Source organism: Girardinichthys multiradiatus, chromosome 10, assembly GCF_021462225.1.
Source record: "Girardinichthys multiradiatus isolate DD_20200921_A chromosome 10, DD_fGirMul_XY1, whole genome shotgun sequence".
In the NCBI taxonomy this organism is placed as follows: domain Eukaryota; kingdom Metazoa; phylum Chordata; class Actinopteri; order Cyprinodontiformes; family Goodeidae; genus Girardinichthys; species Girardinichthys multiradiatus.
Window position 1 is genome coordinate 6,595,610 of NC_061803.1, and position 13,023 is coordinate 6,608,632.

Below are 13,023 nucleotides of genomic sequence, written 5' to 3' on the forward strand. Positions count from 1 at the left end.
CTTAGTTTTCTAAGCATCTATATCATCAATATTTGACTTCAGTTTCAAACAGTTTCAGTTTTCAGTACACTGACATTTGCTCCTGCTGAGCAGTTTGCTGAAGCACTAACCTAATGCTAGCATGTTTACTTTGTATTTTTTTACATGCTCCATTTATAATTTAGCTTAAAACATATTTTAATATGGTTCCTATTAATTGTGTGTAGCCAAAACAGAAAGTGCTGTTCTATTGCTTCATAAACTTTGAGCTTTGCTTTAAACATTATAAAATAAGCCATCTTACTAACAAAGACAGTGGTCAGTGAGGTGTGTAGAGATGGTCACATTACACAAAAAGACAGGGAGGTGCAGCAGTCAATACAGTCTCTCTTTCAGTGTGCCATCACTGTAAAGGGTCAAAATCTCTTAGATTTTTAGAAAAAACACATTTGTACAATAAATTAAATATTAAAATCACAGACAAATTTAAAATCACACACAGTAAACAACATAAATGAATCAGTGTTAAGTTTAATCAGAGATTTGCTTGTCTCCCTGAGCCATTGCTTACTTTGTTTTAAATCATTTGCTTTTACCATTTACTTCTTATTATAAAAGTTATTATGATTTATTTCTATTTTATTTTAACTTTCATTCTTCTAAAAGGCCATCAAGGAACAAGTGTTCTAAATTGATAAAAATATGTCATATCTTTTCTATATAAAAATAATCTCTCAGAAAACTTTATGTCAGATGTCTATAATTGAAAATCTAAACACACCTGATAAATGTTAATATTGAGGTTTTTTCATAAAGGTCGGTCAATGCTAGCCACTAATATTCTCATTTCAGATGATATTACCTACTTTACACTAAACTCTTCATCATAGAAGTAATTTTGAGCAGGAGTGCTAAAGCTCTTTTGCAATGTTCAGTACAGCTTCTGGTCATTGCAGAACTAAACCAAAACTGAAATTAGACATAAATCAGGTATAAAAAAATATCTTGTCTTTATTTTCATGCTTTGCTCTTCTTTCCTTCTGGAAGACACAGCAACTTCTCCGACCTTCTCTGCTCAGGCCAGAGGTATTCTGTGTTTTCTTTTTTTTTTTTGCTTGCTACTCTGCTTTACTTGCTTGCGTTTTCCTAAAAAAGTGTCTATCGGTTAGTAGCATTTAAGTGTGATTGGTTACTAATATTTTATTCTAAATTTAACAGGAATTATCAATGGAGTCTGGCATCGATCCTGGCCAGGACTACTACACACAAGATTATTACAACTATGACCACGGGTTAGTACATTTTTATTCATTGTGCTGCAAAGATTGTTTTTGCATTTAAAAAATTCTGAACACTTCTCAGAGTATTGATATTATTATAAATTGGAAAAATTGGATGGTTATATAAACCCTGCCTATGTTAGACATATCTGCCATGCATTCATAGTGATACTTTAAAAGGAAGGTTATAGAATAAGTGTACCCACTGTTTAGTATGTGACTAAAAAAAAAAAGACTCAGCACATAGTTTTAGACTTTTTAAATCACACCTTGCTCTGTTTTGTTACTGTTGCTGCTTTTGGCCTTTCCCACGCAAACACAAACAAATTGAAAACAAAGTTTTATGCTTCATTTGCAAAGTTATGCATGTGCAAATTACAATTTTGTTTTCCAACTTAAGGACTTTGTTTTTTTTTTTCTAAACTCTTCTTCAGTAACTCTGTGTGTACTTGACAAACAGAGACTTTGTAGAAACAGTGACATTGAAGCTTGCAGTATATGTCCACTTGTTCTTTGTTGACTGAGCCTTTGCTGGTTTGTCTTGGTAGCCTTTTTATGACTCTTTTCCTGTTACACGCAGGTTGTATTAGAAAGTTTAACCTAAAAGAAACACATACCATGTTAAAAAAAAAAGAAAATGGAGTGTTTATATCCATGACCAGAAGGATTTCATTTGTATTTTTAGGTGTCATGAATATTTTATGTATTTTTTTTTTCCATCTATGGACAGGCCATGGATATGTTTTTATTTGCATTTTCTCTCAAACAGAAGAAAATACATCTCTAAAAGAGCAAATGTCATCATTTTTACAATCCATGTCTTTACACATCTTTTTCCATTTCATTAGTGTGTGCCTTGCTTAGATCACAATAATTACATTCATTTCTATGTCCACAATTGAGAAACTTTGTGGAAAAAAAGATGGAAACGTGTAAGAAAATAAATGAACCCAGAATGTAGTTGCAAAAGAGTGACAGTTTTCAAGTTGGCACACCAAACTCATGTCTCAATGTCTAACACTTTTTCCACAAAAAAACAAAAGTAATAATAGAATTCTTAAGCTCAAGTTTAAGTTTATAAAGTGAGAATTTACATAGTGCTCTATCCAGTAAGGAGTCAGGAGAAATGTTGCCTGACAGTAGTAGGTTGGAGACCTAATAAACCAGCACCCTACCTAGAGATTAAAAAGTTCTGTATTGTATGCTCTGCCTTCTTGCAATTCATCACAGTAGAGAATGACCATTTGTGAGAAATTTTGCATTTAGTAACAAACATTCTGACAGCATTTAGGTAGAAGAATTTCTACTTCAGTTCTGACCAGAATTGTTATTCTGATTTGCACAGGTGTGCATCACAACATTTCTCTCAACAACTGTATTATCATACTAGTCTACTTTATATTAGCAAGCACCATGCAGCGGTTGTGAATCAACCAAACCTGGTGGGGGTTTAACTATATTACAAAGCTCCATCAGTCTTTCTGTGGTTAGTTTACACACAATACTATGTTGCTGGGGCTGAGATTCACCTTCCAGCTGGAACAAAATCCTAAGCAGAAGGCCAGAGCTTTGATAGAATGTCTTGTACATTGGCCAGACCTAAACCTTATCAAGGATATGTGGCTAGAATTGAAAAGTTTGTACACAGACACTCGCCATCCAGTCTGACTAAGGCTGAATTATTTGACAAAGAAGGATGGGAACAAGTTGAGTCTCTAAGATGTGCAAATCTGATGAAGACACACCCTAAAATGACTTGCAGGTGCAGCTGCAGGAAAAGGTTGTTATAAAAAGTACTCACACAGAAGGACTAAATACAAAGACATACAAAACCTTTCAACTTTTATTTCAAAAAAATGTTTTAAATATTGTAAACCTTTCCCTCTTTCTCACAGCTGTCTACTACTTTGTGTTGGTCTATCACATAAAATCCCAATACGATATAATGACGTTTGCGGTTGTAATGTGACTGAAAAAGTTTGTAGTTTGTCAAGGAGTAAGTATATTTCAAAACGTTACATGTATTTGCATTGTTTTGATGAAGTTAAAAAAATACATTGCTTTATCTAATTTGTTCAACTGTGGTACACACTGGATAAAGATGCTACGAGGAAAGAATACAGATCAACTCATCATTGATCCAAATCTGACCTTTGACCACTAACAGTGACCACTGAGCACCAGGAGCTCCATGTCTACACTTTATACAGCTGAGTTTCATGTCGGTCACGCAGACGGCACTTTGACATCAATCTGATTGCATCAGCCACACACTCTTGGATACTGTCAGTGTTGGCACCTGCAAACTGCCTCATGACAGCCTCATAGCAATTCTGAGCCAAAGAAGGTCAATCAATATGATTGTGGGTGTGTGTGTGTGTATGATGTGTTGAATGTGCATACTTCAGGATCTTTTATGTTAAAGGAAACAGGACATACAGTGCAGAACCTTCAGTACGAATTCCACACTGATTTGATCAGTGTTTATGCCCAAATCTGAAGTAGTCTCACTGCATCCCTCCAAAATGCTTTATACTTCTGTCGGCCTGCCATCTGCGACGCATGGTGTGTTTTTCATGATTTTACCTTCAGACTCCAGGACCTTGATTTGATGCAGTCAAAAAAATAAAAAACACGAGATACACAAACACTCATAAACACACTAGAGAAGACGTTCACATACATACCTTCCCCTGTGGCAAACATGTTATTTCAGTCATACAATCACTCAGAAACACTTTCTTGCCTCAACTTTCACAAAAATGCTTGCTCTCTTTCGCTCACACACACACACACACACACACACACACACACACAAAGAGCTAATTCTCTCCACCCAGATTTGCAGCACCGTAGCAGCTAATCAGGCAGCCAGCCGTGGAGGCAGACAATGGGCCAGATGCTGGCAGCTTAGAGCAACATCCACAAACTCATGTCTGACTCTACACGCATACAAGATCAGGAAATCAGACTCTGTAAAAATGACATCTAATTAGTTTATTTGTTTCAGTGAATAAGCGACGCAGGTAGAACATGCTGCCGAGTATTAAACTGGCTCTTTGGGTAAACAAAACTTTTCTCTTTCAGGTTTTGCTGAGACTCAAGCATATTTATAATTCCTCTGGAGACAATTTGATTCATTTGAAAACATGATCTTAAATCCTGAGTCACAATCTTTTGTCATCTATTTCCATCTGATTCCAAAAACATGCAACTTAAATGGGATTTTCTACAAGCCCGTTTCTATGAAGTATGTATCATTTCTTTGGTTGGAAAAGTATGGGACCCTACAGCATTTTGTTCAAGTGTGTTATTAACATCACCCTTTTATTTCATTATTAATATCCATGCTAACTGGTGGACTGACCACCTGGGACTGAAAGCTCAATGCTTGACACACAGTCTTTGATATAAACCGAAACAATCAGAAAACATGTCGAACCTTCCTATTGGAGCCACTTTAAGAATTCATGTCTGAAATTCTGTAACAATGGTACCTAAGAAGTATTTGTGGCATCTCAATTTTGTGACACTCATTACAAGGAATGTTTCGATGTTACAACATACGTTTGTTGCTGACTTCATTTGTAGTAGGATTCAACAGATTTGTTTGGGTGTTTTGTAATAGGGTAAAAACAAAAAAAAAAAGTGTCTTTAGTTATGGGCAGTACACTGCAAACGTTATACTGCATTTTTGTGGCTAGAACCAGGGAGAACATGCACAAATCATGTAGAAAGACCCCAGGCCAGGATCCAAACTCAGGAGCTTCTTCCTTCAAGACAAGAGTTCTAACAACTGCACCATTGTGCAACCCACTGCCTGGTCTAATTCTTTGTTATCTACAGTTTGATTGAAGAAAGAGTTGTTCACCTAAAGTGACAGGCCAGGCAAGGAAAACATTCATAGGCAGGTAGGAGCAGCCAAAAGTGGGATAATCTGTTGACCAAACAGCTAACAGTTGTGGGCTCTATAAAACTGCTCTCCTTAGTGGCAAGGAAAAAGTTGTAAGAAATCCCATTTTCAGTTTGCTACAAGCAATGTCAGGGTAACGACAAACCTGTGGACAAAGATGCTTTGTGAGGCAGAAAACACATCGTCCCCACCATGAAGCACAGTGATGGCAAAATCATGCTGTGGTCATGCTTTTCTTCAGCAGGGACAATGAAGTCATCTGTCATCTGTTCCAGCAGTAAGCTCTTGCTAAAGGGTTAGATTGATTTCAGTCAATTATAAGGACAAGCACAGGTGAATAAATGTGCTGTCCTTTCGGTTCAACTCTGTGAAATTATCTATATCACAATGGTGGCCTGGTGGTTAGAAAGCAGGGCATTTGCATCCCAGAGAGTACCCTGGTTCAAATCCCACAGCTTGCCACTTTGGGTCCCTTGGCAAGACCCTTAGCCCCAGAATGCTCACTGGGCGCCGCACAATGGTCGCCCAGTGCTCCCGAAGGGATGGGTTAAATGCAAAGGAAAATGTATCCATTGTGAGATCAATAAAGTCTATATTATTGTTACCATTATGATCAATAAATAAAAACATTTCAAAATCTTAAACATATACATTATCACAGTTTGAATAGCTTTTTAAAAATTATTTACTAAAAAGGTAAAACATTCTGATGTAATTATTTAACATGTACAGTCTGTCCTTAAACAAGCCTGAAGTGTTCGAATGCAGAAACCAACATAATATTGATCCTTGTTCCTTTGACATACCTGGAGGCAGGGGTGAAAGTGGGCCGGTCCGGTCCGGTACTGCGTACCACTAAAAGATTCTGTCCACAGTACCGGGAAGAGGGAAGAACGGCTGTCTGCTATGAAGCCGTCATCCAGAACCAGTTACGGCTGCAAAAATTCACGACCACACAAAGAAGATCAGATCCGCTACCAATAAGCAGTCTAAAACACGACTTAATCTGTTTATAAATATAGTTATTTTCCCCTCATTCCAAATAGTTTCTGAACTGTTCAGCTATGCTGGAGCCTCAATGCTCTTGCTTTGCTTCTCTCCCCTTGGAGCTCGAGGTTTTTGTGAACGGCCAGCCTTTAAAATGAGCACCGCTACGTTTAATGTCTATCTGCTCGCTGCTAAATACCCCAGTTAAAAGCAAAGGGAGAGAAACTAGTTGTGTTTCATGTTATTTTGCTGAATTACAACAACACAGCACAGCTCGAAAACACCGCTTATGACCAGAGATTTCACATACGCTACACGAGAGCACATGCGCGCTTACCCCCAAAACAGAGCGGTTGCCAAGGAGATCAGTGCGTTCAATTTAATGGACTGGGAGATTTTACACAGGTGGTGCACAGACATAAAAAACTGCCGCTTGCATTTGGACAGGACGAACAATAATTCACTTACCATCTACAGATTCTTAAATAAAAACTGCGAAAACAACCGAACTGTCAAATGTTTAATTTAAATGAAATCAAAACTTGACCAAAATGCAGAGAACAATAACTGCTTTGTTCAAAAGAAAAGACGGAAACTGAAGATGAAAAGTTATGCATCAGGAAATGGTTAATCATTGTTTTATACATGGCACTTCTTTAACAATTGAAATATATATATATATATATTCTACATTGTCAAGTGATTCTAATTTCTGCCTTATACAGAAAGCCTACAGTAAAGTAAAATATTGATACATTTTAATTAGTTTGAGTTTGGACTTTGCTGAGAGAGAGAGAGATCAAAATGGAGCCACAGATGAGAGTAACAATTAACACACACATTACATATATATATATATATATATATGCCCCCAGTGCCTCCCCAGCACCCCCTCTAGCTCCACCCCTAAGTACCGCCAAGAATTTAAAAGTACTTTCACCCCTGCCTGGACGTGATGGTGGAGGTAATGTTATTACTGCCCTCTAGTGGTGACATGGAGAGGAAAGGAGGAATAGTAAAGAAACAGGTCAAATGTGGAATAAAGATGATCTGTGAGAAAGAAATGCAAACACCAAAGCCTATAAATAATTTTTATTTGGCTGCACTTTACTTTGAGTCTGCAAAGGCTTTAGTGACAGGATAAGACTCACCACATTAGCTTGGAGAGGTCGTACTGTCTACTTTTTAATTGAGACATTTAAGTATTACCTATTCCTTCTGCTCTAGCTCCTTCTTTTTTTACTCATTCCTTTGTTCATACTTTCTATGTGTCTTTTCTCCCTCGACCTTCCTTTACTCTCTCCTACACCTATCTGTTATCAACGTTCCTCTTCCATTTGTTTATTACTTCCTGCCTAGTGTAATACAGGACAACTTTTCCCACAGACTGACTGTAAGCTTAGTAATTACACGAGGCAATGAATCCATTCAACTCTGGTAATGGACTCACTGCAGATTTGTTTAGTTAATCACACTGTGACATATTGTTTTCAGGAAACTGTTCAGAAGAGTACTGTTTTTTCTTTGTTTTGACCCAGTGGCTGTCTGAATTGCAGGCTGCAGGGCATGGAGCCCAAGTTGTGATACAGAACAGCTTTCTTGGCTGGTAAAGTTAGGCAGTGCTCCCAGCAACAGACAACAAAGAGAGACAGGGGGAAGGGGGTGTGGATCGATTCCTGCTTTTTCCACAAACAGAATGTCTCCTGGCAACAAAATGCTCCTTCTGTGATTAAGGCAGCTTTGTTTAGGCAAGTCATTAGAGACTGCTTATCATTGCGCGGAGCCACATTGTTGCACTATGTGTCACTGCTTGGATAAGTGACTTCAGATAAAGAAGTGTTCAGTTTTGTTTTAAGCTTCTTTCACTCTTGTTTCAGCTTCTGATCTGGTTCATGTGGGTCAACACCAAGAAAGAGAAGTTTAAAAGTATAAGGCCTCCAGTTGTTTGTTTCTGCTTAGCTTTAAATTTCTGCTCTATTTCTGCAGATACGAGCCTCCTCAGTATGGCAGTCGCAGGAAGTTGATCTCACCCTCTGGTCTATATGATGAGTATGGAGAAGTTGTGGTCGATGATGATGGCAGCTACTACTACAGCCCCCAGGAGTCTGATGGAGAGGTAAGGTTAAAAATGGTAAAGCTTCCTTGTTGTCAGCTGTCTAGAAGAAATCATTTTTAGTCCAGTCTTCAAGCAGTTTCAAAAAAGTTGCAAGACAAACCAATACTCAAAAGAGAAAGAATTGTGGAAAAACACAGTAAGCAGATCAGAATTTGATGCATTAAGATGATTTATTCTGCAAACATGTACATTTCCATTGAGTTCCCCCAAAGACACAGAGTTTTCAGACTACTATTTGCATTCTCTATCTTCTTTTTTGGGGGGGAATTTAACTAACATTCCTTTCCACTCTTGTTTGATCAGCTGGCCAAGCAAAGACCTTCCCAACATGTGCATACCTAATATGCAAAATGTCCACGTTGTAGCATGAAGCCATGGAACATTTCACTTCAGACTGCAGCTCATTAACTGTTAAAGTCAGGGTATCAGATATAATCTGATTACATGAATTAGTGATAGTCGTTGTCCTTTAGCAACTATGCTTGTGAGAGTTACATTACTAATTCAGTAATAAGACTTAATAATTTAATTAAATAATATATATATACAGTACAGACCAAAAGTTTTGGACACACCTTCTCATTCAAAGAGCACCCCATCACTCTCTTTCTTGGTCAAATAGCCCTTACACAACCTGGAGGTGTGTTTGGGGTCATTGTCCTGTTGAAAAATAAATGATGGTGCAACTAAACACAAACCGGATGGAATAGCATGCCGCTGCAAGATGCTGTGGTAGCCATGCTGGTTCAGTATGTCTTCAATTTTGAATAAATCCCCAACAGTGTCACCAGCAAAGCACCCCCACACCATCACACCTCCTCCTCCATGCTTCACGATAGGAACCAGGCATGTAGAGTCCATCCGTTCACCTCTTCTGCGCCACACAAAGACACGGTGGTTGGAACCAAAGATCTCAAACTTGGACTCATCAGACCAAAGCACAGATTTCCACTGGTCTAATGTCCATTCCTTGTGTTCTTTAGCCCAAACCAGTCTCTTCTGCTTGTTGTCTGTCCTCAGCAGTGGTTTCCTAGCAGCTATTTTACCACGAAGGCCTGATTCACACAGTCTCCTCTTAACAGTTGTTCTAGAGATGTGTCTGCTGCTAGGACTCTGTGTGGCATTGACCTGTTCTCTAATCTGACCTGCTGTTAACCTGCGATTTCTGAGGCTGGTGACTCGGATGAACTTAGCGTCCGTAGCAGAGGTGACTCTTGGTCTTCCTTTCCTGGGGCGGTCCTCATGTGAGCCATTTTCTTTGTAGCGCTTGATGGTTTTTGCGACTGCACTTGGGGACACTTTCAAAGTCTTCCCAATTGTTCGGACTAACTGACCTTCATTTCTTAAAGTAATGATGGCCACTCGTTTTTCTTTACTTAGCTGCTTTTTTCTTGCCATAATACAAATTCTAACAGTCTATTCATTAGGACTATCAGCTGTGTACTGTATCCACCTCCTGCACAACACAACTGATGGTCCCAACCCCATTTATAAGTAATGAAATACCACTTATTAAACTTGACAGGGCACACCTGTGAAGTGAAAACCATTTCAGGTGACTACCTCTTGAAGCTCATCAACAGAATGCCAAGAGTGTGCGGAGCAGTAATCAAAGCAAAAGGTGGCTACTTTGAAGAACCTAGAATATAAGACATATTTTCAGTTGTTTCACACTTTTTTGTTCAGTATATAATTCCACATGTGTTAATTCATAATTTTGATGCCTTCAGTGTGAAGCTACAATATTCATAGTCATGAAAATTAAGACAACTCTTTGAATGAGAAGGTGTGTCCAAACCTTTGGTCTGTACTGTATATATGTATATATATATATAGTATATATAATGATGTATTTATAATTTAGTCAAATAGTGACATTAATTAGTTCTTTATTTATTACTACTTTAAACCTTTTGGATGTAACTGAAACATTTACAGACATTGCACAATAGCAGATCAAGTCTAAGCTTGTATGGCTCTAACCAGAATTTGCAGAATTTGAGTTGTAGGTCTAAAGCTAATTGAGTCCATTTCCCATTCACCGCTGCAGGACAATTAACTTTAAATTAATCTATGCTTGATCATTACATAGGAAATATACATAAAGGAGGCCCAAAAAAGGTTCAGTTTTCTAATGCTACAGGCCAGCTTTGTGCAATAATTTATGAAATTTCTGACATTTAGTGTATTTAACGTGAAATAGTGCAGACACTCAGACATGCAAATTAATTTTCTTTTAAAGGTAAATCTTATCCAGTAAAACCCCATATTTATATAAATTTAGACGAGGAGATTCCTTAAATTAGTCTGACTAGGTGAACTCATATCAGTTTGAACTAAAACAATAAATCATCTATGTTTTATTGTTAATAAACTACACAGCAGTGAAACAAAAATAAAAAACAACTTTTAATACCTGTTACTTGCTGTTTTCCTTTAAATACAAAAAAGAAATAAAGTAAAGCCTGTACTCTCGCTGTATTTGTTTTTACACTGGTATGATAATACAACTAGAGATAACATATGAGATTACGTATAAGATAAGTAAATTGACATTTCTTCATTTACTGTTGGATTAAAAACTACTACCTCTATCAAAATATCTGCGGCAGAAAAAAAAGTCATGTTTTATAGACCTTAAAATCAAAATTGGAAGGTCAAACTACAAAGACAATCAGAAACCGGTATCAACAAGAAACAGTCTCATCGCTGCATTATAAAACCCCATAACTGTCAAAAGGGAGGAAAAGAATTTATCTTTTTGCAACGTACAAAACACATCGGCATCAGTAACGAATAGATATTGTTAGGAGAAGAGGGATGAAAAATATAATGCGTCATATAACAATGATTGGGTTGACATTCTTTAAATGTGTGTACCTCAGTCAACACATAGTTGGCCTATTAGTAAGTATAAAGGTGCAATTTTGACCACATTGCAGCAGTAAGCAACAGTGTAGAACAGTCCATGTTTTTTGTTAAGTCTTTCCTTTTGATATTCTCCACTTGTTCTCTGCTGAGGACAGGTCAGGATTCCAGGCAGACCGTGTCAGTGCACGTCCCCTCTGCAATCATGCATTCGTAATGTGTGGAGAATGTGCTTTTGCATTGTGTTGTTGACAAGGTTAGACAAGCTGCAGACAAAGCATCCTTTCTGCAACTTTTAATTGGAACTTGAGGATGTAGCTCAGTCTTGCTGTGGTTGACAAAAGATTCCCATAGTAATTCCTTGCCCACTTGGTTATATAAACTGTTGATGAAAGGCTGCTGCCAATGCATCAAAGGACTTTTTGATTGAACATTTTGATTTTTTTATGCTTTTAGTTCACAAATTATAAAGTATCTTCCATGCTAGTGTCTATACTAGTGGGGCCTGGCCATTTTCTCTTTTCAACATTTTGGAATTTTTGGGTTCTGACCCAGAACGTTTTGTGCTGCCGATGAGTCAATTCATAGCCGGGACATTTTGTACCCGCTTTGACAACCAGCATTTTAAATCATTTTTTGTAATCTCGTACTCATACTCGTACTCGTCGTCTTCCGCTTTATCCGGGACCGGGTCGCGGGGGAAGCAGACTCAGCAGAGACGCCCAGACGTCCCTCTCTCCAGACACCTCCTCCAGCTTCTCCGGGGGGAGCCCAAGGCGTTCCCAGGCCAGCCGAGAGACATAGTCTTTCCAGTGCGTCCTGGGCCGTCCCCTGGGCCTCCTCCCGGTGGGACGTGCCTGGAACACCTCCCGAAGAAGGCGTCCAGGAGGCATCTGGTATAGATGCCCAAGCCACCTCAACTGGCTCCTCTCGATGTGGAGGAGCAGCGGCTCTACTCCGAGCCCCTCCCGGATGGCCGAGCTCCTCACCCTATCTCTAAGGGATTGCCCGGCCACCCTACGGAGGAAGCTCATTTCAGCCGCTTGTATCCGGCATCTGGTTCTTTCAGTCATGACCCAAAGTTCATGGCCATAGGTGAGGGTAGGAACGTAGACCGACCGGTAAATTGAGAGCTTTGCTTTTCGGCTCAGCTCTCTCTTCACCACAACGGACCGGCACAGCGCCCCCATTACTGTGACAGCCGCACCGATCCGTCTGTCGATCTCCCGCTCCATTCTTCCCTCACTCGTGAACAAGACCCCGAGATACTTAAACTCCTCCACTTGAGACAGGATCTCCCCTCCAACCAGAAGAGGACAAGCCACCCTTTTCCGGTCGAGTACCGTGGCCTCGGACTTGGAGGAGCTGATCCTCATCCTGGCCGCTTCACACTCGGCTGCGAACCGCCACAGCGCATGCTGTAGGTCTTGGCTAGAGGGGGCAAGCAGGACCACGTCATCCGCAAAAAGAAGAGACAAAATCCACTGGTCCCCAAACCAGACCCCCTCCGGCCCTTGACTGCGTCTAGAAATCCTGTCCATAAAAGTTATGAACAGGACCGGTGACAAAGGGCAGCCCTGCCGGAGTCCAACATGCACCGGGAATAGGTCCGACTTAGTGCCGGCAATGCGGACCAAACTCCTGCTCCGCTCGTACAGGGACCGGATGGCCCCTAATAAAGGGCCCCCAATTCCATACTCCTGGAGCACCCCCCACAGGGCATCACGAGGGACACAGTCGAATGCTTCCTGCAGGTCCACAAAACACATGTGAACCGGTTGGGCAAACTCCCATGAACCCTCGAGTACCCTGTAGAGGGTATAGAGCTGGTCCAGTGTTCCACGGCCGGGACGAAAACCACACTGATCCTCTTGAAGCCG

The 13,023-nt window shown here is 39.7% G+C and overlaps 1 protein-coding gene across 1 annotated transcript in view; it reads left to right on the forward strand.

The window, feature by feature from the left end:
• Positions 1-13,023, forward strand: part of LOC124874972 (protocadherin-15-like) — a 346,908-nt gene that overhangs the window by 323,637 nt on the left and 10,248 nt on the right. The window contains exons 37-39 of the mRNA XM_047376690.1: positions 1,027-1,065; positions 1,198-1,271; positions 8,146-8,275. Coding sequence (XP_047232646.1) covers positions 1,027-1,065; positions 1,198-1,271; positions 8,146-8,275 — 243 coding nt within the window. The remainder of the gene's footprint in view (positions 1-1,026; positions 1,066-1,197; positions 1,272-8,145; positions 8,276-13,023) is intronic.